Source organism: Poromitra crassiceps, assembly GCF_964638095.1.
Source record: "Poromitra crassiceps genome assembly, chromosome: 4".
NCBI lineage: Eukaryota > Metazoa > Chordata > Actinopteri > Beryciformes > Melamphaidae > Poromitra > Poromitra crassiceps.
In genome coordinates, this window is record NC_139626.1 from 35,582,714 (window position 1) to 35,603,433 (window position 20,720).

Consider the following 20,720-nt stretch of genomic DNA (forward strand, 5'->3'; position numbering starts at 1 on the left):
GATCTTCATCATCACAGTAGTAGTAATCTCAGTTTTATTTGACACTGCTGATAGCCTATAGCTAAATGGATGTATCTGATTGTGATAATCGCCAAGATGAGCATTCCTGGCCGCATCTGAATGAGCTGTTCAGTGTGAAAGTCAAGACAGACAAAGACGGGGACAGCTTAGGTAACTGACTGGTAACATGCTGGATGTGTCAAATGTAATTATTAGGGTAAATAGTTAAATATACACAATTTTTAAAGTAACGCAAATGTACTTTTACTTGAGTACTTTTAAATCGGTAATTTTTTTTTACTGTTACTTGAGTAATTTCCTGGACTCCTAATTTTACTTGAACTTGAGTTAATTTTCACTAAAGTAGCAATACTTAAGTAGGATTTGTCAGTACTCTTTCCACCTCTGCTCTTTGCACATTAACATTTATTTTGTTGATGTTTCCATACAGAGAGCTTTCTCATGGCAGTGTGGTTGTCCCACAGTCAGAGCAGGCTATGCCTTTTCTTTTGCATCAATATTGCCTATCCTCTCATTTGACATCTTTAGATAATGCAGTGTATGAAAAGACAGGCCTGATTCTAACCTCTAAATTGTTATTCTTTGGTGTAAAGCGTATATCTATATTATTGACATGTTTATTACTTATGAGAAAGAAAATAACATTTTGGAAACATGCTCTCGAAAGCTACCTTGAAATACGCCAGCCAAGCTGAGGTTTGTCAGTCAAATCTCTACTGTATTTGGCCTTTTTTATTTAGTTTCGTGTAATTCAATGAGATTGTGCACATCCGTCATTTGCTGCTCACTGTCATCCTCATTTAATCCACATATACATTTAGAGATTAAACTGCACTCAATATTAACACGGGTCAACATGTCCACTGTCGTAACCTTAGTCTTGAAGAAGTCAAGTCACGGCTGTCAGCAAAGCCTCTTTTTGCTGGCATTCACTGCACTAAATCGTTTCCTCATGTGCCTCATCTTGTCTCTTGTAATCTTATCTCGGTATGGAAGTGGGACTTGTGTTTAGATAGAGGACTCTCACTACTTAGCTTTATAGGATAAAATATCAGGTTCCAAGTCAATTCATTTTCTTGATTAGTAGATGTGTGTGACAGATTAGCTGTGGCTCTCTGTCTAAGTGCTGTGTTGATGTCTGGACATGATAATTGAAGCCGGTCATGGTGAGTGATAACACCGTGGCTCCAGACAACACTTCAAACCCAGCTGAGCTGAAACAGTAATGCAAGCTCACACAAAGGAAGAAATGTTTGAAAGCTTCTCTCTACCCCCCCCCCCCTCTCTCGAAGAGGCAAAAATATCTTTGCTGATCTATTTGTATCCCTGTATTCGAAAATCATACAATTATTACAACTAAGGTTAACGAATTATGCAAATCTATCAATTCTGTTTTGCCTATTTTGGCATAACCTTAGATACAATATTTTAAACTTAAAGAAAAGATACACTTTATAATTCTGCATTTATTTCCAAAGAAGGCAACCTATTATATACATTTACAACTTGCCAACAAAATACATGCCAAAAAAAACATGTTCTTCAAACAAACCATTTATCACAAAGCCTATGAACATGAAGGACAATAATTTATACTAACATTTCATAAGTTTGAACTCACCAGTAATGTAGATTTAAACTCACACATTCCATTCATGAAAAACAAGCTTGTAACCATAGAAGAAATTAGGTGATTTCCACGCTTTGAGCCTCAACTTTGCAGCACCTCAAAGTCGCCCTGACCTTTAAATACAAATATTATTGTAAACGTAATGTTATTGTAAATTTAAAGGTAAATCACCATCGATATGGAAAATGTTTTGCTCAATGTACTTTTTTTTTAATCTTAAATCTAAGTGCATTGTAGTCCATATATTATTTATATATAGTACATTGCAATTAAGGCAGGAAAGGTCTTTTTACTCAGTCTATTCAGTTGAGTGTTTTTCATTCATCACATTAAAAAGAAAAGAATCACTGCAACAGTTGTGTCCAGTAATGTCTAGTTCATTCGCTGTCCTCAAGCCTCTGACACTTGGTAACACGGGACAAGTTGGCCAAACACAATTTCCTCTACATTCCCCTGTCCGCTCAGCAGCTCAGATGGCAGACACAAACCTGTCCATATTCCCTGGGTATGTGGGGTGTCTCAGGTAACCCCCAGTGTTGGCGATAGGACCAGCAGCACCATTATACTGGGAGAAAGAGCCTAACTGGACCGGAGAAGCCCTGCCGTAATGGTCCACTGTCTCCACAGACCCTGGGGGTGAGTTATGGAGGCGTCCTGTCACTCCGTACCCCTGCGGGTGGCCCTGTCCGTACGAGCCCTGGGTGGGGTGGTGGTGGTGGTGGTGGTGGTGGTGGTGCGGGTGCCCGTTCGGCCCCGAGTAGGTGAACCCAGTGGGTGCGGAGGAGCGGGGCGGCAGGGCCCCTCCGCACGGCTGGTTCTGGAAGCCTGGAGGTCCCAGGCTGCAGGGGCTGGAGCCATTCGGGGCCCCCTCAGGACTGAAGCTCCGGCTGGGCTGCTGCATCACCTCTGGCCCCTGAGCTCCCAGCACGCTGGCTGGAGCCGGGTGTCCTATGAGGTTGTTGATGCTGAACATGCGGGTCTGAGCTGGTCCGAACCCAGGAGGTGATGGGGAGGGATAGTAGGCGGAAGGCAGCTGCTGCCCGTAGGTCGGACTGACCGCCATGTTGGGGTAGACCGAGTTGGTGTACGCTGCTGATCGGGCAATCTGGACAGGAGAGAAGACGGGCGACTCATGGACGTATGCGGCGTAGGTGCTGAAGTCGCAGCGCTTGAACCTCTTCCTGCGCCTCAGGAAGCTGCCACTCTCAAACATGTCCTCAGCATTGGGGTCCAAGGCCCAGTAATTGCCCTTCCCCGGCCGCCCCGGTTCCCGAGGGATCTTGATGAAGCAATCATTGAGGGTCAAGTTATGGCGAATGGAGTTCTGCCACTTCTTAGAATTGTCCCTGTAGAAGGGGAAGCGCTCTGTGATGAACTTGTAGATGCCTCCCAAAGTCAGCTTGCGGTCAGGGGAGTTGGCTATGGCCATGGAGATGAGGGCGATGTAACTGTAGGGGGGCTTCCCTCGCTGCAGGGGCCTCTTCCTCCTGCGGCCTCGGGGCTGCTCCTCGGTCTGCGGCGGAGGGTTGGAGGCTGGCAAGGAGACCTCTGCTGGAGAATCTTTCTCCACTTTGACCACTGGCATTGTCATGGATGGTTCGAAGTGTCCCCAGAAAGATAGATGATAAGAGTGAACTCACTGTAAATGCTGGACAATACTAGAACTTCCACAGTATGTCTGAGTAAACAGATTCAACCAGAGGAAAGTGAAACAAGAGATCTACCCAACAGACAGTCATGCCAGAGAGATTACAACTCACTGTCTTTGAGTCCAGAAATCAGCAGTTCTTCGAAAGCAGTGAATTTAGTTGTCTTTCCAAGAGGCGCCGTGTTCTTAAATGCAATTCATATTCAGCGTATTCCCAGAGTGTGTCGTCAGGGTAGAGTTGCAGAGTGAAGGTGAGAGAGCACCATGCGTGTGGTTCAAGGTGTGTGTGTGAGAGTGAGTCACTGAGTTACCTGAAGGCTGTATTACCTCCACACTGCACCTGAGGGACCACACCTCCCCTAAACATATCACATGCTCTTGACATACCTAAGCTTTATAAGGGTCTATTGTTCATGTTCTACACATGCTTTGTGGTGGACCATTTCTATTTCAAGTGTTTTTGAATTTTTTTTCTTCTGCTTTTCTAATTGTGAATGCAATACATTTAAGACTTAAATGGTCGATTATCCGAGTCAGAGTATTATTATTTTCTGATTAGAAGAGCTAAAAAGGATTTATCAGTTGTGGATCAAATATCTGCACAGAATCTCTTTCTTCAGGGTTGCCACGTGTCTGTAAAGTGCTTGAAAGCGCTTGGATTTATAAAGAGGTCCTCAAAAGTGCTTGAATTTAGCCTACCGGAATCTCTGAGGTGGAGCCATGTGCGCTCTGTCATCTCAAAATTGCTGGGCCGTCTTGATACACTTTCTTCCCATCTAACAAATTTGCAGTAAAGGACTTATGAGGCTATGTGAACATCTCTGTGAATTATTGACCCATATATAATCTTGAAATAATTTGTCCTTGAAAAGTGTTTGAAATCTATTACAAAAGAGTGGTAACCCTGTTTTTCTATGTTAAAGAAGTTTTATTACCTTTTTCTTTTTATCTGCACCTATCAGATTTATTCTCTTCAGGAATCTTTGTTTTTCAGTGACCAGAACTGTAAAAACAAATATATTTTCCTCTTAATATTCAAATTCACTTCTAAAGTACAGTAGACCTCAGGTTATTTTAAAAAGTCCAAAATGGGCCATGTTGTTTTGACGTTTAACACTAAAAGAGCTCTTTAGTGGTAACTTAACCTACGTATTGTTTTTCTATCTTGCTTCCTTGTTTGTTTTGTGCCAGTGGTTGGACAAGCCAGCTGTGTTAAGAGATGTAAATGATGTCCAGGCAAAGGCTGCCCTGTGATTTCAGCATGCAAAGTAGAATCCATCATCATAATCCCTGGATACTACCGGAGAGATAGAAATAACCAACTCAGATGACATGGAAATTGCTCATTGATATTTATTTTGATTGCAAATTTTCCTCAGTGACAAAATCTGCAGTGCTTTATAGGTGTGTCACTCCTTTGTTGCATATAATATCACATTTTAACTGCACATTTGTCTATTTTTTTAATAAAAAAGCAACACCTTATAATACCCATCATTAATAAATGGTAAATTTATAGTTAATTAAACTTTAGTTAAGCTGTTTTTCTGTTAACAAACAATAAATTTTTATTTATTTATTAACCATTTACAAAGTATTATAAACATTAGTTGCAACTTTATAATAGCCATCCAAATAGTTTAGATCTGTTTGGATGGGTATTCTAAAGTTGCAACTGATCTTAGTTTGTAAATGGTTAATAAATACTGTGTAAACATAATTCATTCTCATTTCATTGTTTGTTATCAGTAAAATAACTATGAACTACAATTTACCATTTATTAATGATGGTTTAAAAACTTTAAAGTGTTACCACAAAAACACTACGCACTGAACTTTCAGTGACTGGGTCTGACGCCCTCTGAGCAGCTTCAGTGGTATGAGGTCCTGGGACTCCGGAGCACTGGGGGTTCACCATCATAAGCTCTTAAACAAACAGAGAGGGGGAAAACACGAGTACTCCCAGTGCTCAACACCAGGCAGCGGGCTCGTGTCAGAGCTGCAGCGCGGGGAGGGAGGGAGGGCTTTCTCAGACAACAGCCTGATGAAAGGTTGGCCCCTGTGGGTAGGGCCGGCCCGGGGATGGGCTCCCCTACCCTGTGCTCCCTGCCTGCACTGCGGGGTGTCAGCGCTGAGTTGGAGGCACTCTAGGTTCCCGTGTGACTCCACATACCTGTCAGCTGCTAGGTAAACCCCACCGCTCTCCAAAGCTATCCGGAGCATCTCAGGATCTCTCAAAGCCTACTTTGGCCTGTGTTAGCATTTAGGCAAAAGCTCAGGTGATGAGCGAGACATTCAGCAGAAAAGTTACGGGTTCAATATTGTGCAATGATTGATGCGATGGCTTTCATGGTAAAGGCTAAGCCGCTATTGTCAGCTGAGGGTGTGTAGCCAAGTTATAGAAATGTACACAAAGTTTAGTGTGTGATTGTTGCTGATTCGCCCCCCCCCCCCCCCAATATTTAATTTAGCAATTTTTCAATTTTTAGAACACCAACACATAAAATGAACTCAGATACAGGAAAAGAAAAGAAAAGTTGGTGTTTACTATTAACTGAGCAGAGTTACAGACTCCTATCCCATATAATGTCAGATAAGTCAATGCCAAGTTCCCCCTGCCATGCTTCTCTAATCCTCTCAGTAGAGGCCGTGGTGCAGTTGTCAAACAGACATACAACAATACATCGAAAAAAGCATGTTCATTTGGGAGCGCTTCAAAGGTGCAAATCTTGGATCTAACATAATTTCTGACTTGCAGGAATCTGAGCCAGTTCGTGCCGGGCAACTCAAACTTCGATTGTTGCTGAAAATTGATAGATTTATTTTTTTATACTATGGGTATATAGACATGCTTGTAATTACCAAACACGCTATATACTATGGGTATATAGACATTCTTGTAATTACCAAACACGCTATTCTCTTTAAGAGTATTTTGTCATTTTATTAAAAATAAAACAACACATTGCATAGTGGAACTTGAAATATTCAACAGGTGCTTTTTGTCTTAGCAATTGTTTAATCTATGGGTCAACTGTGACTTGCTCTGATGTGTGGTCTGTCTGTGTGTGTGTGTGTGTATGTGTGTGTGTGTGTGTGTGTGTGTGTGTGTGTGTGTGTGTGTGTGTGTGTGTGTGTGTGTGTGTGTGTGTGTGTGTGAGTGTGTGTGTGTGTGTGTGTGTGTGTGTGTGTGTGTGTGTGTGTGTGTGTGTGTGTGTGTGTGTGTGTGAGAGAGAGAGTGTGTGTGTGTGTGTGTGTGTGTGTGTGTGTGTGTGTGTGTGTGTGTGTGTGTGTGTGTGTGTGTGTGTGTGTGTGTGTGTGTGTGTGTGTGTGTGTGTGTGTGTGTGTGTGTGTTCATAGGGCATGCAAAGCTAGCTGACACCCCAGTCGGGGTGAGCAGATTCTCCAGTGAAAGGAGACTGAGAGATGCAAATCCACAAGCCACTCGATCACAAGATGTTTCCAGCCAAAGCTAATCTTTTTGTCACATTATGATTGTGCAGTAACGACTTGGGAGGTTGCTCATCTTCTCACTTTTAAAATGAGTTGATTTGTTGTTGGAGACGTGTCTTTTGGGAGCATCAAGAGTCGCTGGCATTTGTTGAAATACTGTTATACTGTATTAATAACTCTATTAATGTTGTAATGTGTTGATGTGTTGTAACTTAAGGTTACCTTTTTTACATTTGACAGATGTGATAGACATATATTGTGCAGGAGACCTCACCCTGTGCATGACATGACAGCTTCTTATGCTCTGTGACTATGAACAATCAGTGGTGACTAATTTCTCAGATATTCGTTGTTGCTAGAGCTCAAACTCATAGCTGCCATAGTTTGCTAATGCATCATCTTTTGGCTGGCACTCGTACAGCATTTACTTCTAATATTTGCCTATAATCCTTTTATCTTGCTGTTTGTGCTGCTGGATTAAATATGACTTGTGCTGCTGAAAGGCAACTCTATTATCAACACATTCTATGGTGCTATGAATACTAAAATCTATTTGGATCCAGGATCTGGTGAAGAACGTTTTTAAGAGTCGTTGTACTTCAATGACTTCAATGATTCTCAGCTCATGCCAAAAGGCATCAACTGTTCTGTAAAATGAATGATGCTGGGTGTCCGGGTAGTGCAGCTGTAGATTCCCTGCCTACCAACACGAGGGCTCACAGGTTTGAGCCCCCATGTTACTTTCAGCTTGTTTGGGCGTCCATACAGGCACAATTGGCTGCGTCTGCGGGTGGGAAGCCGGATTAAGGATATGTGCCCTGGTCGCTGGCTGCACTAGTGCCTCCTCTGGTTGGTCGGGGCGCCTGTTCGGGGGGAGGGGAACTGGGAGGAATAGTGTGATCCTCCCACACGCTACGTCCTGCTGGTGAAACTCCTGGCTGTTAGGTGAACAGAAGCGGCTGGCGACTGCACATATGTCGGAGGAAGCATGGGCTAGTCTACAACTCTCCCCAGATCAGAGGGGGTAGAGCAGACCTGGGCACTATGCAGATCAGAGGGGGTAGAGCAGACCTGGGCACTATGTGGCCCGGGGGCCAGAAGCAACCCTCATGATGGTTCTGCCTGGCTCGGGAGGTCTAAGACAAACCACACCCTTTTACTTATGAAGTAAAAAAAAATCAGATGAAATGACTTAAATTGGCTGTTTGGAGTGATTTTCAATATAATAAATGCTGAAGAATAAGTGCACACTATGTTTTCTATAATTTAATCTAGTGATACATTTAGAGGTTATGTCATGACAATACATTTAGAGGTTATGTCATGACAATACATTTAGAGGTTATGTCATGACAATACATTTAGAGGTTATGTCATGACAATACATTTAGAGGTTATGTCATGACATGATTTTTTTGGCCCCCGGCAGCAATCTGGGTTTCTCATGTGGCCCCCCAGGAAAAATAATATACTCTTTTCACGGGCGCCAGTTTGTGCCGAAAAGGCAGAATAAACACAGGTGCAAGCAAAACACTAACGAGGGTTTCCAAATTCCGATCATGGAAGTTTGAAAACCTCATTAGTGTTTTGCTTGCACATGTGTTTACCCTGCCTTTTCGACACAAAATGGCCCCTGTGAGAAAGGTCTATTGTCCACCCCTGGGGTAGAGCAACGACCTGGACAGCAGGGGGAATTGGCAAAGTACGATGTGGGAGAAAATGGGAGAAACAATTCTGGAAAAAAAGAAAATTAATGATTCCGGTTTAACACTTGCATAATAAATGAGATAAAACATACTTTTGCTTTTTTTAAAGCTATATTTCAAGGTATGGTGAAATGATTATTTTGAGCCATTTTTTCTCTAGGCCTACTCTCATGCAGTCACACTGTGTTCACTTTCGATTCTTGAATTCTTAAATGTGGGAATCCAGTGTTAGCTGAAGCTACAGGTGAAGGCCTAAGTCCTCCCTCTGAAGTGTACTTGGGTTTGGCATCACTGAATATACATGAGTGCTTCCACAGCTAAGGGCCCTGGAGCCTGGAGCCATGCACTGATGCCAGTGTGAGAGGCCTCCGGCTGTCCATCACAGTGCAGCCTGGGGACGCAAATGACTGCTGGAGCCTGGGACAGCTGCACACGAGAGGCGCGCTGCAGCCAAGGCAAATGAAGGGCGCTTCAGTTTGTGTGTCCCACATATACTTCTGCCTGTGCCCGAGAGAAACGGCTCTCTCCAAACAAAGACAAACAAATCAGCCATTTGAATTTGAACACTTGACTTTAACCATTTGGTGGCTGCACATAGACAGGTGCGGTAGGAGTTTGCAACAGATGCTGAAGACGAAAAGGATGCAGACGTCACACATACAGAAATGTTGTGTTCAGGTGCGGTATGAGTTTACAACCGATGCTGACGTTGAAAATGATGCAGACGTCACGCATACAGAAATGTTGTGTTCAGGTGCGGTATGAGTTTACAACCGATGCTGACGTTGAAAACGATGCAGACGTCACGCATACAGAAATGTTGTGTTCAGGTGCGGTATGAGTTTACAACCGATGCTGACGTTGAAAACGATGCAGACGTCACGCATACAGAAATGTTCTGTTCAGGGTCAGTGGAACAAATAGAGATAATGGAAGACCCTCTGCAGAGGGAGAGGTTCAGTAATAACTGAGGTGGGCTGAGAAGGGTGAAGATTTGATTCCATACAGTACGTTATGTGTGTGTGCTAAGTTTTATTTATTTATTTATTTATTTATTTATTTATTTATTTATTTATTTATTCATTAGCTGATGCCTGTGGCACCAGCTAGTCTTCCTGGGGTCCAAAAATACAGTACATCATAAGCATTATCCAGACATCCACGACCAATATCTCCAGCAATTGTGCAATAATGAAGCAGTATTTAAAAAAATATGAATACATTAATTATTATAATAGAATGCTGTGAATTTAACTTAATGGACAGGTAATAATTAAGTAATGAGTAACTAACAATTAACTACTGACCACAAACTGACCATTGACTAACCATTAACTAATGAGTAATTACTCTACTAAGGAATTAACAACTAATCATGAACTAATGATACTAATGATTAACTAATGATTAACTAATATATTCACAAACTGACATTTATTAATCATTAACGAACGATTAACTACTCTACTCATGGAACTGACCGACTATTCAGTAACTAATGATTAACTACTATATTCAGGAGCTGACATTTAGTAATCATTAAGTAATGATTAACTACTCTACTCAGGAACTTAGATACTAATCATTAACTAATGACTACCTACTCATTAACTATGATTAACTAGTGACTAATGAAGATTTATTCATTAACTACTCATTAATTAACTATTAGTTAATGATTAGTTTACTAGTAACTACTACATTATTTGTGTACGTTATTGTAAAGTGTTACCACTGAGTATCATGGGCTGAAGTCCTATCTGTCAGAGCTATTCAATCTTCACTTGGGAAGATCTTCAAAATCCAAGCTTTCACTGACGTTCCAACCCAAAAGCTCAAAAGTGTGGTGTGGTGTCATTTACAACAGGGACATGTCCCCACCACCTTTCAACACAAAGTGACGCCCTTGTGTACTCAGAAGTCAAATATGGTCTGAAAAATCTGGAAGGTCTGGAAACTTGAGTCCGGAAAAGTATGGCATGTGAAAAGTATGGTATGGTATATAAATATATATATATATATATAGGCTATATATATATATAGGCTATATATATATATAGGTTATATATATATACATGTATATATATATATATATATATATATATATATATATATATATATATATATATATATATATATATATATATATATATATATATATATTTACCCACTATTCTGTAACAGGCACCATCATTTCATCAGTAGGTGTCACTTTTTTCAAGCAGTTTTAGAATTAAACATTTCTACTTGTTTATTTATTTATTCCAGTGTGTGTGTGTGTGCGTGCGTGCGTGCGTGCGTGTGTGTGTGTGTGTGTGTGTGTGTTTGTTACACTGACCCAGCCAGGCCACTCTAAAGTGAGTGAGGGCTTGTTGTTTGCATTAGCAGCTGCAGGGGCTTGGTGAGGATGCAAAGTCCTGACGGTTGACTGGCTCCCAACCTGGGCCAGTTTACATAACTGAAGCATTGCGCTGCAGGGAGCCTGCCGTTAAATCACTGCGTGTGTGTGTGTGTGTGTGTGTGTGTGTGTGTGTGTGTGTGTGTATGTGTGTGTGTGTGTGTGTGTGTGTGTGTGTGTGTGTGTGTGTGTGTGTGTGCGTGCGCGTGCGTGCGCGTGCGTGCGTGCGTGTGTGTGTGCGAGCGTGTGTGGCTGTGTGCTTCTCTGAACTCCCCCAGACACTAACCAAACTGTATTGTAACAACAAACGTTCAAATGAAGCCCACATCATGTTCAAGATACATTATTAAGAGAGATTTTTAAAACATTTTGCAAGACTTGGAAGACTTGGAGCTCTACACAGAAAATAAACATATAAAAACATTTTCTAGGCCATCATACGCCAAAATACAGGTCTGTTATACTTTAATATTTAAAACACAAAACAACTTTTCAGCCTCAACTCATGTTTAACTATCGCATAATGTCAGCCTTTGCACAGCCAACACTGCCAACATAACTATCAACACTGTGCCAGTGTTGATATAACTCCACATCCATTAGTGTTAATTACATGTAGGGCCCCAGAGCCATATCTTCTGTATGAGTCAACAAACAACGCTCCAATCAACACTTGTCAACTCCAAATAACTGTCAATCAACTCTTAGTAACACTGGAGTATATATCCAAATCTGAGGAAACTCTCAGAGGGCAAAAAAAAAGTATCTTCAGCTCAATTAATCACTGTGAAGAGAAACACTAGAGTGACAACAGTGTTTTAACAAGAAGTGTCACCGTGCAATTACAGAGCAGGCCCTTAATGCATCAATGTTGATCGTTTTTCTCTCTCTCTCTCTCTCTCTCTCTCTCTCTCTCTCTCTCTCTCTCTCTCTCTCTCTCTCTCTCTCTCTCTCACACTCACACACACACACACACACACGGACACGCACACGCATTCTCAATTCAACCCTTACCCGATAGAGACGGGTATCTCTTTACCACACTGTAACAGAGCCCACAATTATAGCTATGCCTGAGTGCAAATGTCAGTGCATCTATGTCAGTTGGGCTGTTAGGATCTGTGTGTCAACACCTCCCAGATGTCTGAGCCTGCCACAGCCCACAGCAGCCTCTTCACCCGTACCTGCACCTGAATGGAGTTCAGTTGCACAACAGGATCGCACGTTAACATGGCTACAGTCCCGAAGCGCTCTACTCCTTATTATGTTCTACTTCATTAACAAAGATTCACGTCTCTCTCTCTCTCTCTGTCTGTCTGTGCTGTGTCTCTCTCTCTCTCTCTCTCCGTCTGTCTGTGCTGTGTCTCTCTCTCTCTCTCCGTCTGTCTGTGCTGTCTGACAGGGACGTCTGGGGGGATGTGTTGTTACCACACAGAGTTTTTGTGGCTTTGGCAACGTGTTTCCCATGAAGTTTGCAGTCTTTTCCATTGAGCTGTGCAGTACATTGTGTGTGTGGGCGCATGATGACATGGAATTCAGTCTACGTATAGGGAGCAGAACCAATGTCAACGGTGTGGGAAAAAAGCCAGCTACTTGAAGGTTTTGATTTTGAAAATGTTACATTTTAATTTGATTGTAATTGCCGCTTTGCTCAAAGGTTTTGTTCGTCGGTGCACAACAAGGCTTTTGTGTGTCATTTGTGACAAGCTTTCACCGCTACCTAAATCCTCTTGATTCCTGAGCAGGAAGATACAAGTATTCATGGAGCTTCACTGATATCCTTGAGCGTAGAGTTGTGTTTTCTCAGCTGTCAAATGCCTGACATGTCTTCTCAGGCTCAGATGAAGGGCCTGTGGAAAGGACCTTGGCTCCATACGTGCATGTCTGTCATGATATCAAGTTGAACCTGTTCAATTATTTGATATGAAAACATGATTGTCTTTGGGAAAATGTCACATAAACAACAAATACTATCTGTAAAGGACTTGGGAGTGGGCCTACTTGACTCCCCTGTTCAGAATATAGTGTAATATACATTGTAACATTGTTGTAACATTGTAACATTGTACTATACATATAACACACTCTGTTGGTCCGTTCCAGAGTCTGCTTTACATTTCAGTGTGTGTGAACCCCCTGGCCTCTAAAATGGGGCGGGGCAGTTGAGTAAGATTCTTCAGTTACTGAAAGGTTCAAATAAAGATATTTAGATGAGTTACTTTTAGTCGTGCTTACTGTACGGTGTTGGTGTCGTGCTTACTGTACAGTGCTGGTGTCGTGCTTACTGTACACGGTGCTGGTGTTGTGCTTATTGTATGGTGCTGGTGTCGTGCTTACTGTACACGGTGCTGGTGTTGTGCTTATTGTATGGTGCTGGTGTCATGCTTACTGTACAGTGCTGGTGTTGTGCTTACTGTACGGTGCTGGTGTTGTGCTTATTGTATGGTGCTGGTGTCATGCTTACTGTACAGTGCTGGTGTTGTGCTTACTGTACGGTGCTGGTGTCGTGCTTACTGTACAGTGCTGGTGTTGTGCTTACTGTACGGTGCTGGTGTCGTGCTTACTGTACAGTGCTGGTGTTGTGCTTATTGTATGGTGCTGGTGTCATGCTTACTGTACACGGTGCTGGTGTTGTGCTTATTGTATGGTGCTGGTGTCGTGCTTACTGTACACGGTGCTGGTGTTGTGCTTATTGTATGGTGCTGGTGTCATGCTTACTGTACACGGTGCTGGTGTTGTGCTTATTGTATGGTGCTGGTGTCATGCTTACTGTACACGGTGCTGGTGTTGTGCTTATTGTATGGTGCTGGTGTCGTGCTTACTGTACACGGTGCTGGTGTTGTGCTTATTGTATGGTGCTGGTGTCATGCTTACTGTACACGGTGCTGGTGTCGTGCTTACTCTACGGTGCTGGTGTCGTGCTTACTGTACAGTGCTGGTGTCATGCTTACTGTACACGGTGCTGGTGTCATGCTTACTGTACACGGTGCTGGTGTCATGCTTACTGTACACGGTGCTGGTGTCGTGCTTACTGTACGGTGCTGGTGTCATGCTTACTGTACACGGTGCTGGTGTCGTGCTTACTGTACGGTGCTGGTGTCGTGCTTACTGTATGGTGCTGGTGTCGTGCTTACTGTATGGTGCTGGTGTGGTGCTTACTGTACACGGTGCTGGTGTCGTGCTTACTGTATGGTGCTGGTGTCGTGCTTACTGTACACGGTGCTGGTGTCGTGCTTACTGTACGGTGCTGGTGTCATGCTTACTGTACACGGTGCTGGTGTCGTGCTTACTGTACGGTGCTGGTGTCGTGCTTACTGTACAGTGCTGGTGTCGTGCTTACTGTACAGTGCTGGTGTCATGCTTACTGTACAGTCCTGGTGTCGTGCTTACTGTACAGTGCTGGTGTCGTGCTTACTGTACAGTGCTGGTGTCATGCTTACTGTACGGTACTGGTGTCATGCTTACTGTACAGTCCTGGTGTCGTGCTTACTGTACGGTGCTGGTGTCATGCTTACTGTACAGTGCTGGTGTCGTGCTTACTGTACGGTGCTGGTGTCATGCTTACTGTATGGTGCTGGTGTCGTGCTTACTGTATGGTGCTGGTGTCGTGCTTACTGTACAGTGCTGGTGTCGTGCTTACTGTACAGTGCTGGTGTCGTGCTTACTGTACAGTGCTGGTGTCATGCTTACTGTACAGTGCTGGTGTCGTGCTTACTGTACAGTGCTGGTGTCATGCTTACTGTATGGTGCTGGTGTCATGCTTACTGTATGGTGCTGGTGTCGTGCTTACTGTATGGTGCTGGTGTCGTGCTTACTGTATGGTGCTGGTGTCGTGCTTACTGTACGGTGCTGGTGTCGTGCTTACTGTACAGTGCTGGTGTCATGCTTACTGTACAGTGCTGGTGTCGTGCTTACTGTACGGTGCTGGTGTCGTGCTTACTGTATGGTGCTGGTGTCGTGCTTACTGTACAGTGCTGGTGTCGTGCTTACTGTACACGGTGCTGGTGTCATGCTTACTGTACGGTGCTGGTGTCATGCTTACTGTACGGTGCTGGTGTCGTGCTTACTGTACAGTGCTGGTGTCATGCTTACTGTACGGTGCTGGTGTCGTGCTTATTGTATGGTGCTGGTGTCATGCTTACTGTACACGGTGCTGGTGTCGTGCTTACTGTACAGTGCTGGTGTCATGCTTACTGTACACAGTGCTGGTGTCATGCTTACTGTACGGTGCTGGTGTCATGCTTACTGTACACAGTGCTGGTGTCATGCTTACTGTACAGTGCTGGTGTCATGCTTACTGTATGGTGCTGGTGTCATGCTTACTGTACACAGTGCTGGTGTCATGCTTACTGTATGGTGCTGGTGTCATGCTTACTGTACACAGTGCTGGTGTCATGCTTACTGTACACAGTGCTGGTGTCATGCTTACTGTACGGTGCTGGTGTCATGCTTACTGTACACAGTGCTGGTGTCATGCTTACTGTACAGTGCTGGTGTCATGCTTACTGTACGGTGCTGGTGTCATGCTTACTGTACACAGTGCTGGTGTCATGCTTACTGTACAGTGCTGGTGTCATGCTTACTGTATGGTGCTGGTGTCATGCTTACTGTACACAGTGCTGGTGTCATGCTTACTGTACAGTGCTGGTGTCATGCTTACTGTATGGTGCTGGTGTCATGCTTACTGTACACGGTGCTGGTGTCGTGCTTACTGTACAGTGCTGGTGTCATGCTTACTGTACACAGTGCTGGTGTCATGCTTACTGTACGGTGCTGGTGTCATGCTTACTGTACACAGTGCTGGTGTCATGCTTACTGTACAGTGCTGGTGTCATGCTTACTGTATGGTGCTGGTGTCATGCTTACTGTACGGTGCTGGTGTCATGCTTACTGTACGGTGCTGGTGTCGTGCTTACTGTATGGTGCTGGTGTCATGCTTACTGTATGGTGCTGGTGTCATGCTTACTGTACGGTGCTGGTGTCATGCTTACTGTACGGTGCTGGTGTCATGCTTACTGTACGGTGCTGGTGTCATGCTTACTGTATGGTGCTGGTGTCATGCTTACTGTATGGTGCTGGTGTCATGCTTACTGTACGGTGCTGGTGTCATGCTTACTGTACGGTGCTGGTGTCATGCTTACTGTACGGTGCTGGTGTCATGCTTACTGTACGGTGCTGGTGTCATGCTTACTGTACGGTGCTGGTGTCGTGCTTACTGTACAGTGCTGGTGTCGTGCTTACTGTATGGTGCTGGTGTCGTGCTTACTGTACGGTGCTGGTGTCGTGCTTACTGTACGGTGCTGGTGTCGTGCTTACTGTATGGTGCTGGTGTCGTGCTTACTGTACAGTGCTGGTGTCATGCTTACTGTACACAGTGCTGGTGTCGTGCTTACTGTACGGTGCTGGTGTCGTGCTTACTGTACGGTGCTGGTGTCATGCTTACTGTACAGTGCTGGTGTCATGCTTACTGTACGGTGCTGGTGTCATGCTTACTGTACGGTGCTGGTGTCATGCTTACTGTACGGTGCTGGTGTCGTGCTTACTGTACGGTGCTGGTGTCGTGCTTACTGTACAGTGCTGGTGTCATGCTTACTGTACAGTGCTGGTGTCATGCTTACTGTACAGTGCTGGTGTCATGCTTACTGTACAGTGCTGGTGTCGTGCTTACTGTACAGTGCTGGTGTCGTGCTTACTGTACAGTGCTGGTGTCATGCTTACTGTACAGTGCTGGTGTCGTGCTTACTGTACAGTGCTGGTGTCATGCTTACTGTACGGTGCTGGTGTCATGCTTACTGTACGGTGCTGGTGTCGTGCTTACTGTACGGTGCTGGTGTCGTGCTTACTGTACGGTGCTGGTGTCATGCTTACTGTACGGTGCTGGTGTCGTGCTTACTGTACGGTGCTGGTGTCGTGCTTACTGTACGGTGCTGGTGTCATGCTTACTGTACGGTGCTGGTGTCGTGCTTACTGTACGGTGCTGGTGTCATGCTTACTGTACAGTGCTGGTGTCATGCTTACTGTACACGGTGCTGGTGTCATGCTTACTGTACGGTGCTGGTGTCGTGCTTACTGTACGGTGCTGGTGTCGTGCTTACTGTACAGTGCTGGTGTCGTGCTTACTGTACACGGTGCTGGTGTTGTGCTTACTGTACGGTGCTGGTGTCGTGCTTACTGTACAGTGCTGGTGTCATGCTTACTGTATGGTGCTGGTGTCATGCTTACTGTACGGTGCTGGTGTTGTGCTTACTGTACAGTGCTGGTGTCGTGCTTACTGTATGGTGCTGGTGTCATGCTTACTGTACAGTGCTGGTGTCGTGCTTACTGTATGGTGCTGGTGTCATGCTTACTGTACAGTGCTGGTGTCGGGCTTACTGTACAGTGCTGGTGTCATGCTTACTGTACGGTGCTGGTGTCATGCTTACTGTACGGTGCTGGTGTCGTGCTTACTGTACGGTGCTGGTGTCGTGCTTACTGTACAGTGCTGGTGTCATGCTTACTGTACGGTGCTGGTGTCATGCTTACTGTACGGTGCTGGTGTCGTGCTTACTGTATGGTGCTGGTGTCATGCTTACTGTACAGTGCTGGTGTCGTGCTTACTGTATGGTGCTGGTGTCATGCTTACTGTACAGTGCTGGTGTCGTGCTTACTGTATGGTGCTGGTGTCATGCTTACTGTACAGTGCTGGTGTCGGGCTTACTGTACAGTGCTGGTGTCATGCTTACTGTACGGTGCTGGTGTCATGCTTACTGTACGGTGCTGGTGTCGTGCTTACTGTACGGTGCTGGTGTCGTGCTTACTGTATGGTGCTGGTGTCGTGCTTACTGTACGGTGCTGGTGTCGTGCTTACTGTATGGTGCTGGTGTCATGCTTACTGTATGGTGCTGGTGTCGTGCTTACTGTACGGTGCTGGTGTCGTGCTTACTGTACACGGTGCTGGTGTCATGCTTACTGTACGGTGCTGGTGTCGTGCTTACTGTATGGTGCTGGTGTCGTGCTTACTGTACACGGTGCTGGTGTCGTGCTTACTGTATGGTGCTGGTGTCGTGCTTACTGTATGGTGCTGGTGTCGTGCTTACTGTATGGTGCTGGTGTCATGCTTACTGTACGGTGCTGGTGTCATGCTTACTGTATGGTGCTGGTGTCGTGCTTACTGTATGGTGCTGGTGTCGTGCTTACTGTACAGTGCTGGTGTCATGCTTACTGTACAGTGCTGGTGTCGTGCTTACTGTACGGTGCTGGTGGCCGACTTCATTCTGCGTGACTTGGCTGAGACTTCAGCATAACCACGCAAACAGGATGTGGTGCAGAACTGTCCACTTGCGTGTGTGCGTGCGCCTGTGTGTGTCTGTGTGTGTGTCTGTGTGTGTGCCTGTGTGTGTGGCAATATGACCGTGTGTCTTTATATGGATTGTCTAAATGCTATTTGGATTAAGTGAGTGATAATGCCTGGATGCACATGTATAGTGTGTGAGGGTGTGTGTGAAAGACAGAGAGAGAGAGAGAGAGAGAGAGAGAGAGAGAGAGAGAGAGAGAGAGAGAGAGAGAAAGAGGTTGTGCTGTTCACCTCACACATACCTGCAGCTGGGTTGTGCAGTGGGAGGTTGCTCTTGTGTCTCAGCCTTGCATGGCAAATAGTTAGGATTTGAAGGAGGGAGGGGGGAGAGAGAGGCAGGGAGGGAGAGAGAGAGAGAGAGAGAGAGAGAGAGAGAGAGAGAGAGAGAGGAGGCTGGTATGCCGTTTCTTTCCAGTGCCACCTGTGTGTCTGTTACTGTGGGATTTGTACCTCCTCAATCACTGACACATGTGGATTATCTGTACTTAAGGCAAAAAGGCAATACAAGCCACATCTTGTGAGCGAGCGATCAGGCACTCCAGTGCAACATGTCTTTCCCACTGTGGAGAGATTCTTCTGAAGATCGCTGCTACCACTATAATTGTGGTAATTAGACCTGTGAAATCATGTTTGTTTTAATGTAACCCTATTCCAACTGTACATTTAACACACACACACACACACACACACACCCTGAAGCAGTGCTGTTTTACACAAGTGTTTTAGATTGACGTTATATGTGACATAATGGTGTGATTCCCCTGGCACTTGATGAGGTGCTGAATTGGTCCTTGTTTGTCATGAAGTCCCCGAGGGTTGTTTTTGGCAAAGATATCCAAACTCAGGTGCATGCTCAGGTTAATGTCGGGTCAACAAAGAGTGTGTGTGTGTGTGTGTGTGTGTGTGTGTGTGTGTGTGTGTGTGTGTGTGTGTGTGAGTGAGGGAGGGGGTAGAGAGAGAGAGAGAAAGAGAGAGAGAGAGAGAGAAAGAGAGAGAGAGAGAGAGAGAGAGAAAGAGAGAGAGAGAGAGAGAGAGAGAGAAAGGATAGGAAATAATGTTGAACAATGTTGATAATCTCCCTCAACAGATACCCACTCACCTGGATTACTTTTTTTTGCAGGTGCAGCTGGAAGTCTGTCCCAAAGAAGACGCGCTTTGCTTTCCCTTTGCTTTGTTTGTTTGCAGCGATTGTCAGTAGCCTCTCTGTGGTCTCTGCTGTGAGCATGTTTACACTGCCTGGCACCGTGTACTTTCACTCTTATCTTACATACATTTGTACAACTGGGACCCCGGGGAGTTCAGTGAAAAAGAGCTTGTATAAACAGTGTGAACTGTGTTTCCATTGACAACTCTGTATTCAAAGAGATTAAAGGCCTGCTAATACAAACATAAACAAATCAAATGACATTTATTTAAAGCTCGTCCCACAATGACGTCTTACACAGACATCATGTATGGAGGCCTTTTTTTCATCGTGGTCACAGAGGGGAAGATGGGATGTTTGTTGGTGAACGCAGTGTTGCCAGATTGGGCGGTTTTCCGCCAATTGGGCCATTTTGGGTTCCATTATGTGGGGGGGAAAGTGGGCTTGGGTGGGGTTACAGAGTCACTTGTTTCCATAGACCTGCATTTGTTTGGGCGGTTTTGTGTGTGTTTTGGCTATTTCTGAACAGTCTTTGGGCTGGAAACCATCAGCTGTATCTGGCAACACTGGGTCTAGGCTAGTCTTATGATAATGACAGAATTGGGATAATAAACCATTGCATTATAACAGTATAGAGCTGAGGGGGGGGGGGGGGGGGGGGGTGGAGGAAGGGACTGCTGGCCAGAGAACAGGGAGAAAGCAGTGAAGTGCAGGGAAGTGAAGGTGGAACATATTTGCATGAGGGGTAAGCAATATTGAAAATGGAAAAGAAATGGAAAATTCAGACTCTGTGTGATTACTTCTATCCGGGTAGGTAGACTATTCCAATACAGTGCTGTAGCCCTGCTGCCAGACACGTTCTGCTGGATTCTTGGAGGGACTCATAGACTTATTTTATGTCTGGGTGTCTAATTCCCCCATGGAGTGGCCAAACCCAGCCCGGGTCACCCAGGTGGAGGGAGAGAGAGAGAGAGAGAGAGAGAGAGAGAGAGAGAGAGAGAGAGAGAGAGAGAGAGAGAGAGCGAGAGAGAGAGAGAGAGAGAGAGAGAGAGGCTACTGGGCTCATCCCTGAAGCTGTATGTGTAGCCTACTATATGGCCAAATTAATGATTGAAGAGCAAGACATGAATATGGGGAATGTGTGTGTTTGCGCGCGTGTGTGTGTGTGTGTGTGCGCGCGGCTGCGCGCATGTGTGTGTGTGTGTGTGCGCGCGGCTGCGCGCATGTGTGTGTTTGTGTGTGTGTGTGTGTGTTTGCTAGTGTGTGTGTGTGTTTGCGCGTGTGTGCGTGTGTGTTTGCGTGTGTGTGTGTGTGTGTGTGTGTGTGTGTGTGTGTATGTGTGTGTGTTTGTGTGTGCGTGTGTACATTTGTGTGGGATGTGTGGGAT

The 20,720-nt window shown here is 45.0% G+C and overlaps 1 protein-coding gene across 1 annotated transcript; it reads right to left on the reverse strand.

Annotated features, from left to right (window-relative positions):
- Positions 1–1,456: 1,456 nt before the first annotated feature.
- Positions 1,457–3,580, reverse strand: foxe1 (forkhead box E1). The gene is made up of 2 exons (XM_083634923.1): positions 3,412–3,580; positions 1,457–3,229 (listed from the first exon to the last, which is right to left on the reverse strand). Coding segments are annotated over exons 1-2 (1,110 nt in total). The 5' UTR covers positions 3,413–3,580; the 3' UTR covers positions 1,457–2,120.
- Positions 3,581–20,720: the final 17,140 nt, after the last annotated feature.